The sequence below is a fragment of the Electrophorus electricus genome, chromosome 9 (genome assembly GCF_041902795.1).
Source record: "Electrophorus electricus isolate QZ-2024a chromosome 9, ASM4190279v1, whole genome shotgun sequence".
Taxonomy (NCBI): domain Eukaryota; kingdom Metazoa; phylum Chordata; class Actinopteri; order Gymnotiformes; family Gymnotidae; genus Electrophorus; species Electrophorus electricus.
Window position 1 is genome coordinate 21,326,202 of NC_137505.1, and position 27,977 is coordinate 21,354,178.

Consider the following 27,977-nt stretch of genomic DNA (forward strand, 5'->3'; position numbering starts at 1 on the left):
TCTGAAAAAGTCAGTTTTATTTAATCCTAGAAATCGGTTGCAACAATACAAAAGGACCAGAAGAAAAAGCATGTCAAATGTGTGGCCTGTTAGTTGAAAAAATGCCGTCGTCCCATAAAGCAGAGGCAGACTTACAGTACAAAATTAAAGCTAAGCCCATCTTTCAGGGTTTTAGGAGGTCACGCGCGTTCACAGCTGACACTGGCTATAAATCATATCAAAAAGAGGCAACAGTAGGGCCTTCTAACTCACCAATCAGCTTAAAGGCTGTAGCTGGACATTTGCCTAATCAGGTGGAACAATGAATGAACACGCTTTACAGAAGAATATGCTCAATCAGAAATGCAAGAAAAGCTCAATAGATGGACAAAACCTTGATATTTAGTGGGAGTATATGAGTATTTCCTTAAAGCTGGTACTGGAGTCGGCAGCAGAATATATCTGGCCTCTGATTCATCCGAGCATGCTCCGCTCCCCCGAGACTTTGTTATGCTTGTAAACCAGTGTTAGAATTAAGACCAAAACATTGCCTGGAATGTCCCACACATGCTTGCAAAATGAGAGATTTTGAGGCACGTCACATCCTCAACTTCTGAAAGAACGTCACGACCAACTCTGCAAATACGATTTCTAGGATCATCAAAATTCTAAAGCAATCTAGACGGGGGAAAGCAAGTGAGGTTTGAGAGATAACAAGCACAGCTTTCGCAAAGCACGGGGCCAAATCCTCCAGATGATGATGACAGTGACTACAGGTACTGTATATAAACGTGTGTGTGTGTGTGTGGGTGTGTGTATATATACATACATATATACACATGCGCGCACACACATAGATACACACAGTATAGAAAATCTGTATATTCTTCTAATTTACATATCTATACATTCATTAGATTTACATCCAGAGGGCAGATTTAACAATTGTCAACTACACATTTTACATATGTACTTTCTTATATCCTGTACTCCGGCATACTGTTAAAAGATTTTTGTTTTAAGAAGAAAAAATACTTGGCAGTTGTGTTTCATAACTGACCTCAGTAGTAATGTGCTTGAGATGGATAACAGCTCAGTAACTGCCAGAGCCTTGTCTGTCTTTCATAAGTCCACAGATTAAAAAACCACATAAACAAGAAGTAATCTTGAAACATCTGCCAATCTCCACTAAGGAGAAATTAAACATTAAACGCTCAGGATCTCCAGTGCAAAGGCTACCCAAAAGACAGCGATAAACACAAGCACTGCTGAACTGTGGGAAAATAAAAACAACAAAATTCTTACTGCTTGTCAAATAGTGCACTGATCAGGCGCTGCCAGAAGGCAAGAGGGTGGAGGATCGAGGAGACCCAGGCACTACCTCCAGCTCCAGCACCACAGCTAGACTGAGAAGCTCCGATTCAGTTCCATCTCTCAGGCCTCAACAGCAGCCTTGTCTGATTGGTTACCCTCTGAACCCTCGCCGGCTGGCTGAGGCCGCGAGCGAGCGGTCTGTGTGCCTCTTTTGCTTCCTCTGTCAACCATCTTCTTCGAATTTGGTTTTTAACATTTTGGGTTTTGTTTTAGTTTTTTTTTCTTGCCATAGTCGAGCTCCTGCCATGCGCTTGGTCTTGCCTGTTCGTCATTAGCGTGATCTCGGAGAGTTTCAGCCCGGCGACGCCAACACTGTCAGGATGCGTTTAGCTTCCCAGTTCCAGCTCTGCCTTCAGATTGGCAAGGGGCTACTTCCGCAGATCCAGAACACAAACCTTGAAAAGCAAACGTTGGAACAGCATGAAAATAAAATTAATGACCAGGTTAATGTCAGAAATGACTGCAAAATGAACCGAATTGGGTAACTTACAGATCCATCTGATGCACTGGCCCCTACTTTGTCTCCTGAGCCATTCCAGCAGACCTCAAAAATGCCTCCTGTTCCTCGGTAGCTATTTACCAATGCTCCGCTCTGATATGGGCAAACAGCAAAAAACAGCACACACACACACATCAGTACTGAAGTCAGGTCCTCTCTCACCCTTCCCTGGCTGTAACAGAGGGGTCTACTCACTGCTGTGCTCCAGATGTGAACGCATTTGTCAAAGGAGCCGCTGGCCAGAAACCTGCCATCGGGACTGAAGGCCACGCTATAGACAGGCTCCTGGTGTCTGGTGAGTGTGTGGAGGCAGACGCCACGGTCCACATCCCACAGCCTCACGGTAGAGTCGAAGGATGCGCTGGACACAGGCGCCAGGGCCCACGGTTAGCACATACAGAATGCGTAACAAGCCCTAACTTGACGGACCCTAAAGCCGTAAATAAAGTCGGAAGGGGAACTCTCTTCTCCTTGAAATCTCCTTGAAACACTACTGACAAATATGCAAGTCACTTGGGATAAGAGTGTCTGCCAAATGCCACACATGTAAATGTGTTTATGCTGGTGTTATCAGTAAGCAAAGTCAAGATTAAAAAACAACTATACATACATGAAAATAATGGAGGAAAATATGTTTGAATACTTTTTTTTAGAAGGCCAAAGGGGTTGATTGATTACGTGCTAACAATATGGTAGTGGTAATGATACCAGCAGCACAAGCTCTTTTAACAGAGAGAACGTCTTATACGGCTGACTGTTTCTTTGCCTGTTGTCTGGGTCCTAGCGCTCCGCACACGAGTCGCTGTTATTTCGAGAACTGCATCTAGATTTTATGTTTTCTTTTTCTTATTTGCTGCTATGGAGACGCTCTGAGCAGTATCGACCACAAACACAACATGAGCAGTGGGCTTCACACGGTTTTTTAAATGGAATTATTATTCATGGAAGGAAGGAATTTGCTAAGCCATCACACACGCAGTTCGATTTGAAAACGGATTAATAAATCTCTTAAAATATGTTCTGTGGAAATAATGAATTATGGGGAAGATTTAAAATCACAGGTGCAAAGCAGGCATAAGGAAGTGTTAGCTGTATTAGATGCTAATTTAAGATTAGCATTTATATGCCTGTGTGTGCTTGTATGGCTTATGTATGTGAGTCTGTGCTCTATGTGTATCTCACACACACACACACACACACACACACACACACACACGCTACACTAAAATACAACACACACACACACGCACACACATATGCTACACTAAAATACTACACACACACACACACACACACACACAGCGTAAATTAAAGAAGTGTACATGTTTACCTCCCTGAGCCACTAGTACTAACTAGTATGAACTAGTACTAGTACTAACTAGTATGAACTAGTACTAGTACTAACTAGTATGAACTAGTACTAGCACTAAGTAGCTCTCAGAGGTCTTTAATGTCAGAATCTGACTGTGCACTGAAGCATGCTGGGAAGAGATGTGTGCTCACAGTGATTACCTGGCCAACAACAGGTTGGCACTGGGATTGTTGGAGCCTGCCCCTGTGGGACTCCATTTGATAGTGTAGATCTCTTTACTGTGCGCCTGTAGGTCATGAACACATGAATCCTGCTTCATACTCCAGATCTGAAGGGAGAGAAGATGCCGTCAGCTACGCCCAAACACGCACAAACCTCCAAATCCAACACAGGACTATTCAGGCTTGGTTTTCCAAAACACCCTAGTGCTCATGTTTGCATCTGATGCTAGTTTACTGCTGGAAATAGCCAAATAAGAAAAGCTGCTCTGTGACGAGCTCTATTCTAACGCATTTTTAACTGAATCAAAATCGGTAGAGAAGAGCAGAGCTTAATAGAAACCAGAAGACCTTGCATAAAAATCACAGGCCCTAGCAACCTTTCGGAAGAATACTGTTACACTTTAGGCTGGTGGATTTTATCCAAAGCAGCAGTGAGAGGGGACTAACCATGGGAGCTTTCACTTACCTTCAGTGTCATGTCATCAGAGCAGGAAGCCAGCAATGTTCCAGATGGGTCCCACTTGATGGCATTCACCTCATTCTGAAAGACCAAACAGACAGTCTTACAGGACCCACATCCACACCAGGAGCTGGGCAAATCTGAAAGCCTTCAGCAATTACAGCGCAGGAGGCCGAGCTGGGTGGGCGGAGCTACCGTGTGGCCCTGGAAGGTCTTGAGTGGGCGGTCTGTGCCCAGACGGCACACGTGGATGCACATGTCTGTGCTGCATGACGCAAATGTGGTGTTGCTCTGCCAGTCCACATCCAGGGCAGGAGCTGTGGAAACCAGCAAGGCACAGGGCAATGGCATCAGCTGGCAAACGGCACCGGAATGCTAACAACCAAGAACGGACCTGTCTCTGACTAAGCACACTCATGAACTGGGTCCATGGGCAGGAATAGCTCTGTCCTAATTACCGTAGACTAGGTCATAGGTCATACCAACAAGGCCTGCTTGCAGGTCTTGTGTGTAGGATCTGTGCGCTTCGATGGGTCGTCATGAGCTCACCTGAGTGGAAGAGGAACTGCTGTTTCGCCTCCCCCGTGTGCGCGTCCCAGATGATTGTCGTCTGAAACAGCGGCAAGTTCGCCAGAACGGTGGCAGGATTAGACTCACACACCTGTTTTGTGCCTTTAACGCACACTTGAGGAACACGGAGGAGCAGCATACCTTATCTACTCCGGCGCTCAGAATACTGTTTCCCTTCTTGTTCCACTTCAGGGCGAATATGGGGCCTTTGTGCTGGCCCAGAGTGCTAGCCAGATTACCTAGGCAACACACAGGAAAAGGGATTACCTTATCTGGTTGTACCTTAAAGATCGCACAGTGATCTTAAAGGCACGGCTCATCCAACGCAGTGTAGGAAAACCCGGCTTGCCTACTATCAATATCCTGCCTAGTGGTGCCGTTATCTCACATTGATGTTCCGCCCCGTATCACTGTTTGGATGCACTTTCCCATTAAGCAAACCCAGTGGTTTGGAGCAAAGTTTCTGGTTTAAGAAAGCATTTGCACGTACCATCCTTTGTCCATATTCTTGCAAATCCATCATAGGATCCCGTGGCTAAGAGGGTACCATCACTCTATTGGGAAAAGTAAGTAATGGTATTGGAAACCTGCAGCTGTAGCTTGGTTCTGACTGCCAGCATAATCAAAACCATATTAAGCAGTTTTTTGGAATAATTACTCATGTCGGTTTGCTAGACAGAAAGCATGATGATTAAACGTAATGTAAACAAAGCAAATAAATGAAACGGCCTGCTAGGACTGATGTGTGATTGTTTTCAGCCAGAGAGGGGCCACTGACGTTCCAGTCAAGGGAGGTGACGTCCTTGTTGCTGGGCACATCCTGACCGCCCTCGCGTATACAGTGCCTCAGGACCAGCTGTGTGGATCCGCCTCCGCTGTTCTCACTCAGGTTCCAGATTCGCGCCGTCGAATCACCCGAGCTGAAGAAAGCACGCACACACACGTGTTCAGATTGGTGCACAGGTCTTCAGTCAGTATACTCAGAAGCACACCGGGCAGTTCAGATGTATACATACACAGACATGCACCAGGGACCAGGTGACTCACCCAGATGCCAGCAGATCGCTCACGGGGTTCCAGGCACAGATGAACACCTCGGATTCATGACCCCTCAGCACCGTAGCCTTGCTGGCTGGGATCTCCACCTCTCCATCCACCTCCATGGTCTCCACGTGGTTACCTGTCCCCAGACAGAGGCAGAAAATAAGCTTCCTGCACACCGCTCACAGCTACTAGAAACATGCAAATAAACACTACATGAGGTGTAATGGATCTAAGGTAATGCTCTTTAATGAGAAAACTGAGCTACTGAATTTCGTTATTAAGTCTCTTCCGAGCCTAAGGGATTAAGTGTTGTTTCAGGTTTGAACCTGAGCCTGAAATCATCAATTATCTGAGTCCCCTGAGCCACTTACTGCTATCCCACATCACTTATAAAGGACAGTAATTACCACGTGAGACAGGGGCTGCCTCAAAATTAATCAAACACAGCCTCTCCTCCCACAAAACCACATACAGGCCTTCGCTGGCACATGATTAATTTGGTAGCTTCTTTCTGGGCTGCAGTGCCAACTTCAGTGGCAGCCATGAACGCCCGTCCGCCTTACTCTGTTTAACGGAGGCGTGGGTGCCGTTCTCCTGGCCGTTGACGGTGGCCTCTCCGTTCTTGGGCACTCCGCTTTGGCTCGCCGCTCCGGCTCCGCCTCCCGAGCAGTCCCCGGCCAGCTGCTGTTGGGCCAGCTTGTCTCGGAAAGCCTGCTGCCGCGTCTGCACTACGTCCGGCATCACGGCGTCGATCAGCGACAGTGACTCGATCGGACGCCCGTCGAACACGGTGCCGTCCTGGTGGGAAGATTGCGGACGGCGTCAGACGAACGGCCACGCGGACGCCCACAGAGTTGTGGTGACGCCGGGACATGCCTCAGTCATGCCCCATGTCATGCCTCAGATACTGACTATGTAACTGCTTAAACTAAGAGTGCCCAGTTCTAGTCCTGAAGCACCAGTTCATGTTGCACAATTTAAACCTGTTTCACCTTAAATTTATCATTCAAATCAAAATACACACTTTTGCATTGCTCACTTTCAGCTAAGAATGGCCAAAAAGCAGCAGCTTCTCTTAATTTAGGTCTTGCTCTGCCCCATTAAAAAAAACCCCCAAACAAACCCTTTATATTAAGATTAATTAAAGCAAATCAAATAATTAACTGTTTTTTAAATTATGGCTTGACAGTAATACACATTATCCAGCAAGGCTCATAAACGGCAAAAGTCATGAGCCTCACATGGAAATGAAATTAGACTTTAACAACTCTTGAATTCACAAAATATTTTCTAAAGAAATCTTCAGTAGTTATTCAAAATTCTACGTTGTCAAGTTGTGTGAAAAATACATGTTTTGTGTGTGTGTGTGTTTCTGTTTGTATGTGTCTGGTTGGGGCCATATTTATTACTAGGACTTGCCTTTGTAGTTTCCCCAATACTGGCTTATTGATATAACAGGAGCCAAAATACAGTCCTCAGTTTAGCCTTAGTTTAATGCCTCATGCTAACCTCGTTGATGCTGATCTCAGCTTCCACATACTGCAGGCCCTTCTGCAGTATTGAGATGAGGGCAGCAGGGGGCACCAGAGTGCCATTGATGTTTGACTGGCTGATGTGGCTCTCAATGCCAAAGGTGAATGCAGAATGAGAGAAACCTGCAGCATGTACCCAATTATACACACACACACACACACACACACACACACACACACACGCACAGTTAATAGACACCTACAGTATTACACTTGCAAGTCTACTCACAGTCTCAGAGATCAATATCACCAGACATCGCCAGGGATAACAAATGAATGAACAAATCAAATATGTGTTAGTAACATATTAGATTATGTGGTAAAGGTTATAGAAATGAGAGTAGAAAAGCTTCAGCTGATGAGTGGCACTTTAAAGATCATAGTACTACACCAAAATAGATAGATGTGCTGAACAGATGTGTATGACACCTTGTGCATGACATCAGCTTGACACATTTTAGTGTTTTTAACCCCATACACTAATTATATCATATGTATCACCAACATTTTTACAGGAAACACACATTCAATTCAATGCCATTACGAGCAGTTTGGCAATTGTATTGACCATTACTAATGATGTACTTGGTATCTCTGCACTTCTACTTGAGTGTCTGTACATATGTGTGTGTACGAAAAAGCACCACACATGAGCAGAGTTTTCCATGCACACTGCCAACCTGCCTGTTTTCCACCAAGCATTGGGCAGTGTGGATTAGCTCTCTGCTCATGTGCCTACATGTCACCTTCCTGCCAGGGGGTATAACACCTTTTCCCATCACGTAGGATCATGAATTCTGTGTTAATGGTTGTGTTGCCTTATATGGGAACTGGGCCTCTGCTTTGCTTTTTTTATATCAGAGTAGTTCAGTAAACTCCGCATATTGTGAAATGCAAGGAAGGCGAGCGTCACACAGTAAGTAAAGTCAATAAGTCAGTATCTAGATGATTTACCAAAAAGGACTCACCTGATTCCTGGAGATATCGATACACCAAAAAGTTGACTTCATCACTTGTTATACTCATCTTAACCCACCTCAGTGGATAAGGCACACAGGAAGGACAGCCCCCACTCTACAGGTAAAAAAAAAAGGCAAATTAGTTTGGCAAGAAACCCTGCGCTAAAAGGGCTGGCAAGAACACCAAACACTCCTACGAGAGTTTACCCAAACACTCCTACGAGAGTTTACCCAAATACTCAAGCAAAACGTTTTCAAAGGCTACGTTCACATGGCTGAAGAAACTTAAACAGTTTTGTATGTGGTCCTAGATATGAACGGAATTAACGTGGCTTCTCGTCTATATGTGCGCACTTGGCACTGTCGTCTCGGTCGGCACCCGCCGAGTCACGAGAGCAAAGCAGCAGCAGTGGCGTCTTTACCATCACCTCCTTGAGCTGATCCTGCACATCTGCCCAACGGCCATCCTGCCGAGAAAACTGCGGAGCGCGTTGTCATACCACATTTGAGGCGAAAATGGTGACTTATGCAAGATGCTTTATGCAAAAACATAACGATGTGCGCATGAGGGCAGACAGACAGACAGGTCACTTGTAATTACGAGTGTGAACTGTTAAGAACCGGCGAATCTTATCATAGCAAGAAGTCGGTGTTGAACCGTGTGAACTGTAATGTGAACACAGCATTGGTTCTTTACTTCCTCTCGACTCGAATTAAATATCTTGAGAGAATGGGAGAACCTCTGTGCATCACTACAGGGTGATGACAGGCGATCAGCATACGCGACTTCTAAGCGCAGATTCAGAATGAATCTCGGAGGGAGAATCTGAATAATTTATTAGCTGTCCACAGGAGCACACATCTGTTTCCTAACTCCGGACTGCTGGATGTCCAGTATGGCATGGCTAAAAGGCCAATGTGAACATGTCCTAATGGAGTAAGCTATTTGTGCCAGAGCTCTGGAGATCCTGCTCTGGTCTTTTAAACTTCCATTAGTCTTTAGAGTAGCTTTACATAGCCGCTTTACATAGCCACTGTTACAGTGTAATTATATCATTCATTAAAGTATAAAGTAAAGAATGTGTAACAGTTGTTTGCTACTCTGTACTTACATGATGGGCAATGGTACTCTGCTTTACAACATGTAAGGACAGAGTATCGTGCATCGCCATGTACTGTCAATCAGTATGTTACAGTGTAATTAATGAAACAGTTACACTACAACAGTGGCTTTATAATCTATGGAGTCTTTTTCCACACAGAGATTATTCAGGTTAAAAGATAAACACTAAAGATGAGTTTATGCAGACAATAGTGATGCCTAATGTGGTACTATATTGAAATTACTTGAAAAACCAAAAAATAAACTCATGACAATTTAAAACCCACTGGTAACAGCTGATTGGTGTTAGGGTCAGGGCCGTTTAGTGATGGCCGTTTTTAGTGTTGAGCCCAACTGTTTTATGTTTTGTTTTTTTTTGTTTTTTTTTGGCTGGACCACCCAAATGCTAATTCTACCCCCAACACAAAGCTGGCAGCTGTGAATCTGTAGGCCACCCCTCTGTAAACCTAAAAAAACCTGAGATAATCCCAAAACAGCCGTCCCTTGATGGCATGTTCTGAGCACTTCCATATATGCTCAGATGTGTGAAACATGGAGACGGTGGGGGAGCTAATCATGTTTTCATTGTGTTGACATGTATTTTATTATAATTGGTTGCAAATTTTCCAATCTATTCTGGGAGATGACAACATTTTTATACCACTGTTCATAAACAGTGCCAAAAAAACCCCCCATTATTATTTAAAATAAGTAAAATAATTCACCAAGAAAATACTGGGATATATTTTTTAAATAAACATTTAGGTACACAAATGTCCATCTCCATGTTATTAAATACATAAATAGAATACTATTAAATACATAAAGAGGACCCACTAAGCGGGTGTCTTCTTGAGACTTTTGTCAGGTTGGTGTCAGAATAACAATTTGTTTAGATGAAAGCTTACTGAATTCAGGGAGGAAAAGCAGGCTAGAGTACCAATTCACAAACACCTCATAAGAGGAAAACAGTCCTAATAGCATAATAACATGTAAAGGCAACACCAATGTAATCCTTTAAGAAATGAGGGCAAACGTGAATTCCTTTAGCCAGATGGATGGGAATATCTTCACGTATGGGATACGATCAACAATGGCACTCCATAGGGAATGTTGCTGTAGTGAGCTTTAAGCTCACAAAAGCTCACCACCGTGGCTAGTAGGAGTGTAATGAGGCAAAAAAAAACACCTAGCAGTTTCTAGCTCTGAAATAATGTTTGTATTTTGAGCCAAATTACATCTGCGTAGTATGTGCTCTGTACCATCAACACACATGAAATCTTGACTTCAAAATACAAATTCACATAGAACCTAAACTATGTTTATTATTAATCATAGATGGTCTAAAAAAAACAAATGTTTTTTGCAATGAATCGACAACACATAAATTCAAATATGATATCGCCAGCTCTCCCCTTAACAACCAAGCAGGGGGTCCACACACATTCTATACACCATCTGTAAGTTGTCCTGTGAATTTCTATAAAACAGCTATAAGGTCCTCTGAAAATGTGTAGTGTTAAATAACTGCTGGCCTTGGCAACCTGTGGATGTGAAAATTCTACTTCACACCCACTTGTACTGCTCATCAGTCATGCAATACTCTATGAATCCTGTAATTTATACTGAAGCTAATATTTCCCCGAACCCCTGTGACAACAGACCAGCAATGACCTGTCTTGAGAAGTTTGAGAAGAAGAGCTTTCACTGGCCTCCTGGTGTAGCGGCAGAGCAGTAGCGAAGCTATGGGCAGCAGCAGATGGCATTTGGGTCATGTCTGTACCTGTGTAACTTGCCTTCCTGGAGAAACTGAGCTCTGGGAATTTAGTCTTGAAGTACATGGAGGCTAAAATGGATATGCTCCAACTAGTCCAGCTCCAACATAAACAGCAGGAATACCAAGGGATTCTTGCATGTGTTCAGTGAAGCTTTAAAATAAGCAGTAAATGGAATTTTTACTAAAATAATGCTTAGTATGACGTGATCTAATTTCCACCTAAAATAATAGAATCGAGTATTTTTAGTAAACATTAGAGCAGTATGCTAGTTAAAAAGAACCAATCAGCATCTATTTAGGCTACAGCACACACTCATGCGAGATCTACCATCTTCATAAGCTGGGTCTGAAGAGGAGGAGTTAGAGATACAGCCTCATACCCCAGTCACGTACTGGCTCGTCACATTATGTAACGAGGGGAAAGCACTCCTGGAAAACCCTCTTTCTGGTTTACTCCGGTCACTACTTGCTCCTATGAAATGATAAGCTGTGTAGCAAATCATGTGACCAGAGCGGCAGTAGTGTGTGAGCCTCGATGGATTAGTCTATCCATTCATCTCAACAGTGTGGTAGTCTCAGTAAATGGTGCTGAGAGGATGTTACCAATATGTCTATTTGTACTGTATCCAGCAACTGAACACAAAGATGCCAAGAATCACAGGCATCAATCACTGTGAAACAAACTCACTGAATATAACCGTCAAAGCTTAAATTTTGTTCTGTGAGATCAGTGTTAAATCTGTGTAAATTTCTGGAACAGATGTCTGCAGTTCAGTTATTTTTTTCCCCTGAAAACCGGACTCAATTCAAATAACCGCATCGCCATTCTTTCTATGTTTAGCTTTAACCTAACCCCAGCACCGGTCTCTGTGCTCAGGCATATGCTAGCTGTAGAAAGAACTTGGTGTTTAAGATCTTAGCATGTCTAACTGAATGCACTGAAGTGTGAAGAAGCTGTGTTACAGGAAGGCCTGCACAACATAATACAGCTCTGCTCACCTCAAAACTCTCAACCCTCCAGTTTAAACGTCACCACAAAGCCCATTATGCTAATGAGGCGTGTAATAAAACAGTATGTCCTCCACGTCAAAAGTGGAAGCCCCAAGTTTGCAGCTCATCCTAACAGCCACTTTGCAGAGAGGCTCGAGGCTATACCACAATGTGATTACCTGCGGCTCTCCCGAGAGTGAGAAACACCGCTTCCTTACAAGGTTAAGAGCTCATGATCACTCATGAAGCACACAACGCCCATCCGCGCTCTCAGCAGCTAGGCCTGTGGTAGCATAGCAACAAGGAGCTGCAGCTTTAAACAGCAAGGATTTGAGATGTCCCAATTCATCCTGGGCAACATACCAGCCAGGCCACGCACACTCCTCCACATGAATTATTCATCCCTTCATTTTGGGACTCTTTCACATGGGCTCCTGTTGTGTCACAGCCGGCCTCTCAAACAGCTTAAACTGTGCTTGAGTACAGAGGTGGGTAGTTCCAAGTTTCATTTACTCAGTTACATGTACTTAAGTAAAACATACATTTGTGGGTAGAGAAATTGACTTTTTATTTAACTATAATTCAGTCACATTTATTAAATAATGTCTTCTGTTGGGCTCTGTTGGTGACATTTCCTGAACTGCTTTGCTAGTCATCTTTTTTTAGCCCAAAATATCACACACACACACACACACACACACACACACACACACACACACACACACACACACACACACACACAAATTACTTTGCAAACCCATCTTGAGAAACATTGTCTGAGACAAGAAGCAGTGTGGCATCTATACTAGTATACCACCACTGGACTCACTAGTATTCTACTGATATTTCAGCTAAATAATCAGTGTTCTTATAGACTGGTCTGGGAAAATAACAGTAACCCCAAGCTCAGAAACGGAAGTAAAAGAGAAAAAAGGATGCACTCCAACACTTCTAGCTCACTGCAAAGTCTTCTTTGTGTGGTTGAGGGTATTTATTAAATGAAAACACCATTTCCAGTAAGAAGTATGTTACCCAAGGCTGACAGTGAAGAAGGAGAGGTACCACATAAACAAAATGCAACATCTATCATTTGGTCTTGGCTTATGTTTAAAAACAGCAACACTGAGCAGATGAATGTAATTTGTAAGTATGCAAGCTTATGTCCCTTATAGTAAAAGTAAGCTTTTTATAGACAGAAAGGACAGATATGCTGGCATGTAAAACAACCATTGGGAAAAAAAAAAAGGCAACACAACAAACATACCAAACAACAATTTCCAGATCATTTGCCAGTGATGGAATGTAATTCTTTAAAAGGCATCTGGTTTCTGTCCAATTCAACTGTCTGATACACTAAGAGGTTTTCATCCCAGAGTTTTTCCTTGCCATCGTCCCCCTTGGCTTGCTCACTGGGGGCTTGGACTCTGTAAAGCTGCTTTATGACAACAGCTGTTTGACTTTGCCTTTAAAAGGTTAACAGTTTGTTTTGCTTGGCCTATATCAGGTTTGTAAGACATTCTGTGGGCACACAGTGGGGTTTCATTCAATTTATCTATGCAGTGATAAATGTCACCAGATATTGTGTTATCATGAAATATTAGAAAAATCTTACAATACCATTACTTGCATATAGTCTCAGGACACTCAACTGACCTCTGCGCAGGTGTCAGGGAAATGCCCAAATTGAGGGTAATGAGAATCTGGATGAGATTACATACTTATCAATACAAAGACTATTACTGGACTGACTGTTAACTCATTGGCAGTAAAATGATAACCTTGTAAAGTCTACTGTGATGAAAGCTCACTCGTTTAGCTGTGGTAAACGATTTCCTATTCATTCGCTATTTAGCCGGTCACCTCCTTAGGCAGGTATATGTAAATGACCCACTCAAGGTGATGACTTATTTTCTTGGCCTGGTAACTGATTCTCTCAGGCTGATAAAGGACTCTCTATTTGTTGAACCTGATGTATTTGGTCTGATGACTGACTGACCTAGCTAATGGCTCCCCAGGGCTAGCACTCTCCTTGGCTGCTCGGCGACGTGTCTTGGCTTGCTCACGCCTTGCATTGCCACCGGCTCTCCGGGAGACCAGATAATTGCACTCTCTGGTGAATGACCAGGTTAACAGCAAGATTTGTGAAGATGGCTAATGTGGAACAATCGTTTCTAGCCCAAAACAAACAAAAACCAAAAAACAGGTGTTAGATCACCACAAATTATATTATTATTTTAAAATCAGGTCTGTTGTAAAGTGGTTCACCGCCTGTTATATGCAATCAACAAATGTTTTACCAATTTTTCTTTCAAAATAGATTTAGCTAAAATTATATATCAATTATCAGATTAGTTCAATCAGCATGGCTGAATATTTTCCATACTTACATTAGAGGTATATTTCTGAACCCCACAGTGTTTCTTTTTAACTGCGATATTTTAAGAAATGAATCATGAAATCTTGCATTTCATCATGATTTGATTTTGTTTTGTCATTTTGGTACACGTGATGTTGCTAGACAATAAAGCAATATTGGGATTCATAACTAACATACTTTTCTCTGTATTTCTGACACTTGGTTCTGCAGCTCTCTGACACACGCACACCACTCAGACAATGGGCAGATCCACACCCTACGTAGAGCACATTGGGGATGTGAATCTAGTCATTGATTTACATTTGAAAATAGCCTGAGAATTTCATTTAGACCAAATGTTACTGCTGTACTGCTGTTGTGTGTTATGGCATCTTGTTCCAATGTACACAACCTATATGGAGGAATGACAAAAAAATAAATAAATAAATAACTCTCTAGACTAAATGACTGCATCCTTTTTAAAAATATTATTAGAAACTGGTTATAACTACAACATACGAAGGTGGATCGTGAACCACCTTTAGACTAATGCATCGATTCATGAATCCCTCGCACATGGATTTAGTGGTGACCTACTTGTTACAGCACTGTGTAACCAGCCATGGCCCAGGAGTCATTCTTGTTTCCTTTGTGGATAAATGACGATAAATGAGGAGAATTCACAATAAATGTGGGTCAGCAAAAAAAGAAAAAGAAACTGTTATCTCTTCGAGCTGCCAGCTCCCATAATTACACAAATATGAGACCTCGGCGTGGGCGTCTTCTGATTCACTGTACCTAACAAGAATGATGGGTTTTGGATGGGAAATCTGCTGGTCACAGACTGTGCTACTCCTTTTGTTTCTCTCCGTTTCATAAAGAACACATTAATTAGACAGCATAATGTGCTGTGCACGGGCTGAATGCAGTAAAAGCCCTGAGCCTTTGCTATTAGTGTGTTTGGAGTTGGGAACACACAGGCCCTGACTGCCTCACGGGGCCCTGCTTCACTTCAGCACTAATCCTGCTTTCAGATCAGCTCACGCTCAACTCACCGACTGTGTAAACGGTTCAGATGGTGCTAAACTAAAACACAGCCTCTTCCAGGAAGTGCAAGGCAAAACAAGCCTCACCTCTGCTACCTTCTTCTACCACGGACCGAACAGCTTAGATGCACAAGCAAAAGTGGCATTACAGCAATACGCTAATCCTAGCATGGAAAAGAGCACTAGCCGGAGAAATTACACTTATGCAACCATAAAGGATGAGGTTTTTGAGTGCTTAGCCTGGAAATGCTAATGTGTTTAGATGCAGTGAATTTTAATCATCGTGCCATGCTTCATGTCTTCTTAGTACATCAAAACAGGTTGCTGGGAAAATAATTTATTCTGCCTGAGCCTATTCTACATTTGTCATCTATTCTAAATGGAACTACCACTTATTATTTATTTTTGAATTACAATTATACCATTTTTTAGGTAGAAATTTCAGATATTTTCCCTATTACAAAATTCCTGTTATACTCAGTAGGTGTGTGGATGCTAACCAACCTTCAATGGTTCAACAAATCAAAAATTTCCAGGCTTCTCTAATCAGGCAATGCCTGAATTTTGATTATAATCAGTTATGGCTTGATCTGTACATACATCAAACATTAGTTTGACCTTGAACCCCCGAAAACCTAAGACTTTCATATATGATCATAATATTGATTTTATTGTCACTGGTAAACACATTGCATGCTGCTTACATCACTTTCATTGGGCAGATCAAAGAGTGCTGTGTATGCTTATTATGTATAATTAGAGTCCTCGAGGGAAATCCTTCCATGTTGTCTGGGACGCACTGAGACTTCAGTTTACACTACAAATGCAACATGGCCATATTCATCCCTACGAATGTAGTTTAAGTGACTGGATCACAATGTGTCTCCAAAACACATGACCCTGTTTACCTGTATTTAGTGCTGACCACTGAGATGCATGTTAATACCAAGTGTAAGCAGGAGCTGGGAGTGTAGCCGCAATTCGAGCTCTAGATGCCAGGAATGTACCTGACAGCCTCTTTCCTGTAGATAAAACACTTGTACGAGTCTAATTGCAGCCATAATATCGCGTGAAAGTCCTAGTGAAAATATCAATACAGTGCAATGAACACCACTACCAACAGATGCATTAGTATCCGCACCGAAACAAGCCTACATTAACTAAATGAACTCAGCATTGGCCAAGTGTGACCAAACATGAGCCGATGACGTTTTAGCAGTTATCAAGCTGTAACAGCTTAATTTTATTAACCTGGAAAAATATGATAAAATACACAGAGGGTTAAAATAATGATGGTGAATAAATGTGTCTACAATAGCCCATTGTCCGCTATACTTCTCAAGAACTATGGGGTTTATTTGTATATTATCTTGATACTGATAGCCTACAGTCACCACAGGAAAACAGTATTCTTGTGCAAATTGGATGTTTGCACTGTGAAATATAAGGCTACAAATTAATGAAGCACCTTCAAAATTCTATGAAACAATACAAGTTCACGGAAGCCATGCAGAACAGACACTGGTGGACATGTTTTTAAAGACACGAGAAACTTGGTGTGAATGACTAGAATAATTGTGAGAATAGTTCAGAAATAACCTGATTTCACCATCGGCTTCATCTACTACATTTCTGATACTGAAGTTCTGAGCTCAATGCTTTCTGGGTCTTTCAGCTAGTTAATGCAATGCTATTTCACCTATTTTGATACTGCATTTTGTACACACACCCAGCTGCTGATGGAGCTTCCTTCCTGTGTTGTTGGTAAAACACATTACCTCCTGAGATTCCAAACTTCAGAACACACTTTATAGGTTACTTAGGTAGCCCCAAACCCATGAGTATTACCTCCTTTAGAACAGGGCTACAGGGCTTTTAGCCAGAAATAGCAAACACACACCCTTCAGAACTACGTCAGGACAATACACTCAATGTGGGAGAATTGAGTGTTGGACCACAAATGGTTTTAAATCAGATTTAGAATTTTACAATGTAATAGTTTACATGAATATATAGAAGGTACAACTCTATTTATAAATATGTCCATCACATATCCATCAATATATCTATATCAACCCAAACGCTGAAATGTTCAAACATAGTAAAAGTTCCAACAATTCCCAGAATGCCAACGTATTTGAGAATACACAGGAGCTGCAATCTCAAATAGCTACATGAACTATAAATACGCAAATATAAACACTAGCTCAGCAACATGAACTATACATACGGAAATATACACACTAGTTCAGCAACATGAACTATAAATACTCAAATATACACACTAGTTCAGCAACATGAACTAGACATAGTCAAATATAAACACTGGAGGTTGTGAATGAAGTCATGTGTGCAAAAAAAAAAAAGACAACATATACACAACATGTTTCACACTACATTTTTTTTTTTTTTACAAAACAACAGTGCATAAATGGCAGAGAGTAACCGTTTTAAATACATGTGTGCAAGGTTAATGAACACAGAATGGAGCCAAATCTGGCCTGCACACCCGGAGTCGGCAGAGACCGCACGTGTGATTAATGTGGAAAAACAGGACACTGTCGAGAAAAGAACTGAAGTGTGAAGGGAAAGAAACAGAGTAGCAAAGTGGGAGGAGCATCTGTGAGTCTGCAGAGAGCCCCATTTCCTCCTGGCTGGTCACGTCCTGACAGATGTGCACACAAGAGCATTAAGCAGCAGCAGCCATTTTCTCTTGAACTGCTCCACCAAGCAGAGGCCGCCTCTAGGAACGCACCCAAGCAGCGGCCCTGGGGGTTGGGGCCGGTGTGTGTGTGTGTGTGTGTGTGTGTGTGTGTGTGTGTATGTGTGTGTGTGTGTGTGTGTGTGTGTGTGTGTGTGTGTGTGTTCTGGGGGGGGTTGTACATTAGTAGTGGGCTGCCTAGCCTGAGCCACTGCATCCATTTGTGCATGCTCCTCCTCTTCATTGGTGACTCAGTTGAGCAGGCTCAGCTGTAGGAGGTGGAGCGCTGATGGACGGGGAAGTACACTCTCTCAGGGGAAGCACTACTCTCAGTAAGACAGGGTTTCCAGTAGAAGAGTTTGGAAACCGAAATGTATGGGTTTGCTGTACTCAATGTGAGACAGCTCTTATTTTGACTCACATCGAAGAACAAAGCTCTAAGAATCAGTTTCACATCACCCCACCACCAAATCAGGAAGCGTTCATAGTACAACAGAAATGAGCAGCTATTGATTGTGTGTACCAATAATTACCACGATCATTTGCTACAAAAAGCTTTTAAAGTAACTTGATTTTGGCTTTCTGTGTATCTGAAGACAGGTTATGTGGAATTAAGCCCTTCTCCTCTTAAATAATCAAATAATTTTAGCATGTATGGTACAGCATTAGGTATAACCAGGAGTCCTTTGGATATCAAGCTTTATACCACAACACTTCAGACTTTTGTTTGCAGACTGATCTGGGAGAGGGGTTTATTTTTATGGTCCATATATGTGGTTTGGCTTAGACAGCTTTAAACAGAATAAGACTGTACTTAATTAAAGACCTTTCAAATGAATGTTGGATGATTGAATATTTTTGTCTTCAGGACAAAAGATGAGCATTTCATATACCTTTTCTCTTGCAATGAATCCAACCCCACACCTTTAAACTACTTTACATCCCCTACAGTGTACGAGGATGGTCAATGTCTTCACTCCATCTTCCATCTGCCGTGTGACACACTGCATTCACTTACCACCTGACATGGCAGAATGTTAGAAAGTGCGTGACTTACATCAGACCAGGAACCAGTTTGGCGCCGGGACAGTGACAGCCAACACAGTCAGCCTTGTGCACCACAACCAACTCTTCATCACACATCTTCAGCAACAAGAACTGGAACCTCCAAAATATGTCAGCAGAGTACAAAATGTCTCCTCCTTCGAGGCAATAACCCCTCAGCTCAGCAGGGAGGAGTCACCTACTGCACTAGTGTCAAGGTGCATTCAACATAACTGAGCACTGTACATATTTGGGTTTATGGTGTGTATTCCTAAAACTGCACCTGACCCACAAAAAGCATGTTTTTCCAAAACCTTACAGCAATAAACTGGTTTCAAATATTATTGGTGCAAAAATGTATTTATGAGAATTTGTATAAGTGATACAAGAAAGACCCAATGGCCCTTTAGCCAAATACTGCTTTGAACATATGCAACATTTAAAGGTTTAATTGTCCTCATTAATGAAATAAGAACATTAGGACTACCAGATTGTAATCTGTCAGAGGAACCATGCATCCAGTCTTGCATCCCAAGAATACTCTATGATGGCAGATTATTTCTTATCCGGCAGCATTTTCTCTCTTTAAATGGGTTTAGTTCACTTTATTTTTTAATTACAACATATTTACCCATGACAGATGAAGCATGTATAATGTGTACATTAAAATAATGAGAGGTGATCTGAACTTAAACCTTTGTGGGCATTATGTTTATTACATAACTAGGCAGTCAGTGTGTTTCCTACACTGTTAAAGGTTATGACCACACAATGTCATAACTGAATTGTGTTCTGATAATGTATAGTTAAGCAGTTACTGTCAATAATGAGCAAGTGACAGTGTTTTGGTTTCTGAGTAACAATCAGTAGAATAGTATTGTCATAATACTCAACCCTAGGGGAAAAAAAAAACACGAAAAAAAAATCTTCCCTGAGAAATCCTTGAAAGTTCTCAATGATAGGCAACCCTGATGCCTCCTCCCCAAACAGGGTCTGTGTCTGTAATGCTTGACCTTTCCAACAGTTTTAACTCCCGTCTGGAGTGAAATGTGTGTAGTATCTGCCATCACACTTCACATCAGAGCCTTTCAACCTTAGACACCAACACAGGACCACACACTGCACTTTAAAACACACCTACAGAATACGGTCCAATAACATGGGTCATGTTTGGGACGGCGGCTAAATATATGCCTGCAGTTTAACGCGGGTCCACACATAAGTACTGCTCTTGTGTCAGTGGTGATGTGGCGAGAATCTGACTAGCGATGACCAGTCATGGGGTAGTGGATGGCTGATGAGCTGCCTGCCAACAAACGGGCTACAGCCTGACAATGTACCTGTAAGACAGGCGTTGTTAACAAAGGGGTAAACAAGTGTAAGCACATAGGTGGAACCAATAATGAGGGTACTGATGGGGGTATTTAGGAAATGAAGACCTGATACATAATCTCAGCTTCTATTGTTGTTCATGATGAGCAAGTGCTACTCCATAGCAAATATGAAATGGACCTTCAGAGATCAGAGAAGAGGTTCACACACCCATTCCTTAACCCTGCTCAGATGACAGAGGAATCATTTGACACTCTATAAGGAGTCTGTCATTTTACAGCAGAAAAATGGAGTCTGGGTTGCCATGTTTAGCTGTAAAGCTGCAGAACAGGGATGATGCTTAACCACATCACCTTGTGTGCCTGATCCTGATGCAGTAAGCTAGACTCTTTGAGCCATCTTACAGGAAAGGTCTTCCATGAGAAACCTCTCCATGACAGAAAAGGCTGATGCAAATAAAATGGATTATAAAGAGGTTTAGAACCTAACAAAATGATAAATGCTAAAAATAAAGCAGAAATGAAAAGTGAATAAATTAATTCAGGATTATATTAAGTCTTTCAGTACCATAAAGTATCAGTTATCTATATTGTTTCGGCCAGGCACAAATCTTAAGTAATAAGGTTTCATCACCACAGACTGCTTGTAACTGGAGATGCAACAGGAAAGGCCAAACACTTCTTGAAACTTTTCTAGCAATTTGTAGAGTCCCAGAATCCAATCCAGTTAAATACAAATACCTCTAAATACCTGCAAATGCTATACATATAACTTTAGCAAATTTCTGGTAAAAGAACATCTTTGCTCATAAGTTTAAGGGTTTGTTATTTTCTGTTTAACCTATAAACTTTAACAAATATTGCATTAATTGCGACACAGTTGTTTTTAACTCACCATAAAAGCAACATGTCTGTGTTAAAAGTAGAGAAGAAGACTTTCTTGTATGTGACCCACCATAAAACATGTTATGTCAGGGATTTAAACATGAAATATTTACAACGTTGGCAAGGCACAGGGACTTTGGCTGCCACAGTTGAGAAGCATGCAGACAGGGGACTGCTGGCGATCTGTGCTCATGCCAATCTGAGTGCTTCTTTTCGACATACAGCCCTTCAATTTCCTCATCTGAAATTTACAGTTGGCAGAAATTCCCAATTTCACCAAACAATTCTGATTCATTTTAACATAAAGAGGTTGAGTGACAATAAGGATGATGGTACACCTAGTGATGGAATAGAAATGCCGTAAGGTAAATGCCATGAATGTAAATGTAAATATGTAATACTAATTACATACACGTAGACACAATTCTTTCAGCAAGTGGCCTATGCTAGCGCTTTCAGTAAAAGGACTTTCACAGATATAGAAAGGATCTCCATCAACCAATAAAACTAAACCTCGAGCAGATTAATCACAGACGCAGCCTTTCTTCCACAGCTTATTGCTTGCCATTTAATTCTCCTTTTTCTTCCGCACTCTTTTTCTACAAAATTAGCACTCTTGTACTGTTTACTTGAGCACATGAAATGCTATAAAGATTTATTTGCTGTGTATCTGGTACTAGACGTGTAAGCCACTGCCACCCAGAACTAAGCAGCCCAGCACCAGTGCAGCATCCTGTGTTGGGGCTCTGTGTTCTGCATGACTGAGAGGCTCTGCAGAACAGCACAAACTCCATCAGTGATACAGACATCAGAAAGAACAATGTTGCCATGGAGATGTTAGAGCCTCAAATCTCTGTCAACAGCTGCAAGTGGGACCTTAATGCCTCTTCCTCCCTTTAACTTCAAATACTCTCGCTCGTTTACACACACTAAACACACATTGTTACATACTGAGCCCTGCACACACTGCTTTTCTCCCTCCCTCAGACAGAGGTCATACAAAAACTAATTCCCATTCAAGCAGACCGTGCTGGCACTACACAGTTACAGTGGAGAACTAAGGCATCATTATGAAAAAACCTGGGTTCCCATCAGGGCTACACAATATGTAGATAAAATAATATATTGCAGATATATTACTACATATTGCAGCTGTGATGTGCCTTGCAATATATAAAAAATACATTGCTGAATCCTTGATGTGAGATGGTGGCATCTGTGTGGCAATAATAGAGAGAGATGCCTAGAAGTACAGAAGCAACACCCATCTGAGTAGCAGTTTTAATCAAGAGCAACAACAAACTACTAGAACAGCAGCCTCGAGCAAATGCTAATAAGGCAAGCTTGCATTATTCTGACCAAAACTTTTTATTTTTGTTGGATCCCATGAATGCCTGGATTCATTGGAAAACCTGGAAAAAACTCAGCAGGAACATGTAAAATTGGCCAGAATGTTTATTCATCACATAAAAACAGATCTGTAACAGTTTCGTTTGTCATGCCCTGTGACCCTGTGTGATATCAGCATAAAGGTCTATATTGTGACAATGATAAGCAGTGCATTCTCCAACCCTAGTTCACAGACGTGGATTAGGTAAGTGTCAGGCTGAACAGAGCCACACTACCTGACCACTTAACTCTTCTCCCATTGACTCATACACCCACTCAGCCAAGGTCTGCACATCCTTAACCAGTCCTTAGCGTTTGTTCAAACTGATCTGAGTGAATTCAAATTTGCTATCATTAGAACCTACTGATAAAATATACTACAAGAGCAGGACACTAATTGTTTAGTTCAATTTATTCTTTTTTCAAATTATTTTTCAAATTTCTGTCATGTGTATAGATAGACAGATAGATAAATGTTATTGCCCACATTGTGGAAATTTATTTTTGGCTGCTTGTGACATTATAAACATACAGAATATGACAAGACTTGCAACAAACACAGAAAAAGCATAAACCACCTCTAACTAAATAATTTCTGCTTTTTAAGCATTTATGATTTCCACTGTAGTTTGTACATGGAGATTCCATTTACAGCAACAGTCCTATCCTCTGTCCTCCAGTCGTTATATTGCTTTCTACAGTTCTACGAGCTGCCTGAGTTCTGCTTCACAAAGAAGGCCATCTCAGGCAGAATTATTTCTGGAGGATTTGGATTTTCTCAAAGTAAGAGCCAAAGCCTTTGAACCAAGCCTTCAGCAGTTCCTCACAAGCTCATCTCACCCCCACCCCCACACGGTCCGGATTAACCATTATCCCACTTCGCTTCTAATCATTTACAACCCTTGGTGCAAATTCCCTACAAGTACTGAGGCTTCCCCCTTTGTGGTGAGCTGTGGAATACCTGGTCCTGATGGGCTGCCTTAGGAAAGGGGAACAGAATTGTGGGACAAAAATGTCGTCCAATCAGGTGACCTAGGATTCAAACAAAATCCACATCACCATTATATTTAAACCAACAGCATGGGAGCTTCAGTGTTATTTATCCAGTAGTCTATGTAAAGAAGTGATTGGAGCAATCCCTGTGTCCAAACAGAGATTCCTCAACTAAATTCCAAATGCCAAAGGCAATCCTTGGAAAACCTCTCATTTGTATGTAATAATAAGATCATAAAACTTGTAATGTTGTGTTTTATGCTTAATGACTTAACGTAATCCGATGTACACTTGAAAAAAACTTAATATTCTGCCTTAAAGTAGAAACTAAATTATTGTTAAATACATCTGCAAGAATTAGGCAGTTTTCAGGGATGGTCTAGCCAGAAATTCTGATCCATCTGGACATAAGAGTTGAGAATTCTCTTACCAGAATACTCTTGCGTTATGATAAGTATGGAGGGTGACCCTCCAGGCTGGCTTGCTCTGGAATATCAGCACACATGTTCTGGAGTACCAGCATATGTGTGCTACCGCGTTGGGGTTTCCAGATGTGGTCATGTTACGTTTCTCCACTAGCCGCAGATGATGGTATTTCTCCATCTATCCCACCCCCAGGCTCCCAGTTCCTCACTCACCCACAGCTCAACAGGAAGCTTGTTTATTTTTGCTTGTTAGCTGGAACTCATTAACAGTTCATGGTATTAATTCTGCCTCCACTTTTTAACTTCCATTATAAAGACCATGCTTATTCCACATCTTGCGATTCCACTTGTTATTGCTTAATAAAGAGAAGTAATTAATGCTTAATATAGCAAAAATATTAGCTAGATAGACATAGCACACAGCCCAGGTTATTATCCAAATTAGCTACTTCTGCTGTAAGGCAGAAAGTAGACAAAGCTACATCTGAACACTCCTGTTATGAAAATAAGCCTGTTTTTTTTTTGTGGGGGGCACACATGCACACTTGTACTGAACTGTGGTCTACTAGTTGATGAGCAACATACAAACAGCTGAGGTCAACCAGAACTCTATCTCAGATAACTGCTGAAGAAAGACTTTACAATTAGTGTTTGTGGATAGCTAACTGGACATTGCGAGTGACTGGTTAAGTTAGTGTGCAGGGAGTGAACTACTGTTGACGCTCCTATAACAGTTTGCAATGGAGCTCACATTAGAATATGTTAACACACTTGTGGTGTCTGAAAAGAGCTGTTAAAACAGGAGTGTGTCAGAGTCAGAGTTCTCATCCACAGAGACAGCACTCATACGTATCTATAACTCGAATAGCTACATGTAACAACTAATGGCTGTAAGTCCTCAGGTGTTGTAGTGTGACCAGCATCACAGTGGTACTGGTGCCAAAAATCCCATATTAGTTCTACACTAGTTATCATTCCTGCCCTGCAGGCACACGCGCGCGCGCGCGCGCGCACACACACACACACACACACACACACACACACACACACACACACACACACACACACGATAATCTTATTTAGCAGCAGCACCGTGCTACTGTAATGCGTCAAACTGAAACTGAATTACCTGGAGTGGTGAAGGATGAATACTGCTGATTCTAATTCCAGAGAGTACGGCCTGAAAACTTCCTCATTATCAGACATCGCGCAAACTACATATCACATGACCAAAGGTCACAATATGCCATGATTCACAAAACCATAGAGAAGTGCTATACAATAGCATTTAAAGCTGCATATGTGCCCTGCTACATGTGTTCAAGATCCCCAGTGTTGAATTAACACCTACACTCCCCATTTTAATCCAACTTAACACAAACAACACTGAGTTAACTTTTGTGCTGAACTGCACTGTACTCAGATGCAGAACTCACACACTTCAATTTCAGTGTGACAGAAGACCAAGGCCAGTGGTGGTTCAGTGGACAAGGTATTTGATTAGTAAACAAAAGGTTGCCAGTTCAAGCCCCCCAACCACCAAGTTCCTACAAGACCCTTAACCCTCAATTGTTCAACTTGTATTCAGTCATAATTGTAAGTTGCTTTAGATAAAAGTTTCAGATAAATGCTGTAAGACCACAAGATATTAATCAGCACACAGATGTCCAAACTCATTCAGTAACAGCAAAATGATTTCTTCTGAAAAAATGTTTTACTCACTTCTGTTTTTTTCTATGGCCTTAGCAACACAGCCCTCACAGAACAAATTTCTCAAGGGAGGTGAGGAGTGAGCAACAACAAGATATGCAACCACTAGTGCTCATGAGGCTCTACTCAATTCCTGGTGTGTGTGTGTGTGTGGGTGTGTGTGTTTGTGTGTGAAAGAGAGAGAGCGTTTGTCTGTGGGCAATGCTGAACTGTAAAACTTCAGGTGAAGTTTCCTGTGTGGCAATAATAGAGAGAGATGCCTAGAAGTACAGAAGCAACACCCATCTGAGTAGCAGTTTTAATCAAGAGCAACAACAAACTACTAGAACAGCAGCCTCGAGCAAATGCTAATAAAAATGGCATATCCCTTGCACTTACTAGAAACAGGTCAATAGTGTGTGTGTGTGTGTGTGTGTGTGTGTGTGTGTGTGTGTGTGTATATATATATATACACACACACACACACACACACACAAACACACACATGGGAGTGAATTTATATATGCTGTCCATGACCAAAATAGGTGTTTATTCTCAAAATAAGTAAATGTTGTTTTTTCATAAACACAGGAATTTCTCCATTTGATAGTTGAACGTGAGGAAGGGCCGTTTAGTTGTGTGTAGTTATGTGAAGTTGTGTGTAGTTATGTGAAGTTATGTATAGTTGTGTGTAGCTGTGTGTAGCTGTGTGTAGTTGTGTGTAGCTGTGTGTAGTTGTGTGTAGCAGTGTAGAGGCAAAACAAAATCTACGGTGTAGCTTTGATCTTCCCCTCCCCCATACACGCGCTTCCAAACTATCTACTAGGAAATGTGCCTTTATGCTGTGTTGTGTATGTCTTAATAATAATAATAATAATAATAATAATAATAATAATAATAATAATAATAATAATAAAATGAACTTACTGCATAAGTCATTGAAGTGGCCTGCGAGAATAAGCCACCCAAAATAAGATATGCCTTTCCTGCTCCCAAGGCAAACCCGACCGGAAAGTCTGCTGAGATGTGTCTAAAACAAACGAGCCCTCGCTGACAAACACGCGCTGCGTGCGTGCAGCTCCACGTACTGCCCAGAACCTCGAAGCCCCTCCAACTAAACCTGGAGCAGCTCGCGCTGGGAAAACCTCGGCGGAGCGAGAGCCACTCGGAGGAAAAGGAATCAATGAAGACGCGGGTCACCCTCACCTTAGGCGCGAGCTCGCGGCGCACAGCCCGTTCACTTCCACGAGGAAACACTCTCCAACTTCAGTGCGCAAGCTGCGGCTTTCCATCCATCGCGCCTCGTTGCTGCTGCTGCTGCTGTTGTTGTTTTTATTGTGAAGCGATAGCGCTCGGGCAGGTCCCCCGTCTGTGGTCCGCATGGAAGACAAGAAGCAGCCCTGTTTGATGATGACACGCGCCACGGTGCGGCTGTGACGGTCGCGAGCGAGCGCTTGGAGCGCGTTGAGTTGTTTCCAGCAGAAGAGAGGCGGTAAAGGCACAGCGCGCTCGCGCGCACGCTCGCACGCACACACACACACACAGTCAAGGAGAGAGAGAGAGAAAGAAAGCGAGAGAGAGGGTTGGAGGAGGAGGGGGGTTGTTTGTAGCTTGTGACCTACAATGGAAAAATTAGCACCCAACCTTAAACCTGATTATACACAAACACGACAATCAAACCTTACGGAGGAAACGCTAAACGCCGTTTTGTATGTGCACGAAAGGCGGAGGAACAGCATGTGTCCCAGGATCATTAGCGCTGTGTGCTCAGTTTTACCTGCAAACAGGACATCACACTTCAATCTAATATTACACCATGGATCCGCAAACAAGGCGAGACCCAAGACGCCCAGCCGGTCTGATAACCGTCTAATCGCATGCCATACTTTGCTGCACTACTTGTTAAGGTCACACTATAAAAAGCTGGAAGGGTTTGCGAAAATGTGGGAGTACATTTAATTAAAGTAAAAGAAGCACGTCTCTACGACGTATCGTGAGAATTAAGCTCGGGCTTTTCACCTCTAAAGGTTCAGCAGAAACCCGTGACCAAAGAAATGTCTCCAATAAAGAAACGCTCCTAATATTACGATGAAAGACAGTGTGCGATGGCGGTTCGGGGGCGTCACAGTGGTGTGCATGCACAGTGCATGGGTCGATCCTCATTGCAAAGGAATCGCCAAACGCTATCAAGACTACTATCCTCCAAAAGAGAAGGCAACACATGTAACTTAAATCCTGGCGTGACGCAACGCTTACGTCCGATGGCTTCCCATCACCCACCGCCCTCTTTTGCGCTTGC

General features: G+C 42.3%; 1 protein-coding gene across 3 annotated transcripts; it reads right to left on the reverse strand.

The window, feature by feature from the left end:
* tbl1x (transducin beta like 1 X-linked) lies at nucleotides 1-27,974 on the reverse strand. Of its 3 annotated transcripts, none has more exons than XM_027032811.3 (15): nucleotides 26,885-27,974; nucleotides 7,960-8,065; nucleotides 6,969-7,114; nucleotides 6,023-6,257; nucleotides 5,463-5,595; nucleotides 5,194-5,335; nucleotides 4,906-4,969; nucleotides 4,557-4,654; nucleotides 4,395-4,455; nucleotides 4,041-4,162; nucleotides 3,852-3,926; nucleotides 3,365-3,492; nucleotides 2,048-2,213; nucleotides 1,844-1,945; nucleotides 1-1,748 (listed from the first exon to the last, which is right to left on the reverse strand). In XM_027032811.3, the coding sequence occupies exons 2-15, from the start codon at nucleotides 8,015-8,017 to the stop codon at nucleotides 1,722-1,724; spliced, it is 1,557 nt and encodes a 518-aa protein (XP_026888612.2). In that variant the 5' UTR covers nucleotides 8,018-8,065; nucleotides 26,885-27,974; the 3' UTR covers nucleotides 1-1,721. The 3 variants fall into 3 exon arrangements, with proteins under 3 accessions (XP_026888612.2, XP_026888604.2, XP_081577034.1); XM_027032803.3 differs by lacking the exon at nucleotides 26,885-27,974 and adding an exon at nucleotides 26,606-26,829; XM_081720908.1 differs by lacking the exon at nucleotides 26,885-27,974 and adding an exon at nucleotides 23,533-23,585.
* Nucleotides 27,975-27,977: the final 3 nt, after the last annotated feature.

Bases quoted from the DNA above. Each gene is read 5' to 3' on its own strand.
- tbl1x (XM_027032803.3), bottom strand. The intron at 3,493-3,851 runs GTAAGTGAAAGC...CTCTCCCTTCAG, and splicing joins CTGATGACATGACACTGAAG to ATCTGGAGTATGAAGCAGGA. The intron at 1,749-1,843 runs GTAAGTTACCCA...TTGCTTTTCAAG, and splicing joins CCAGTGCATCAGATGGATCT to GTTTGTGTTCTGGATCTGCG.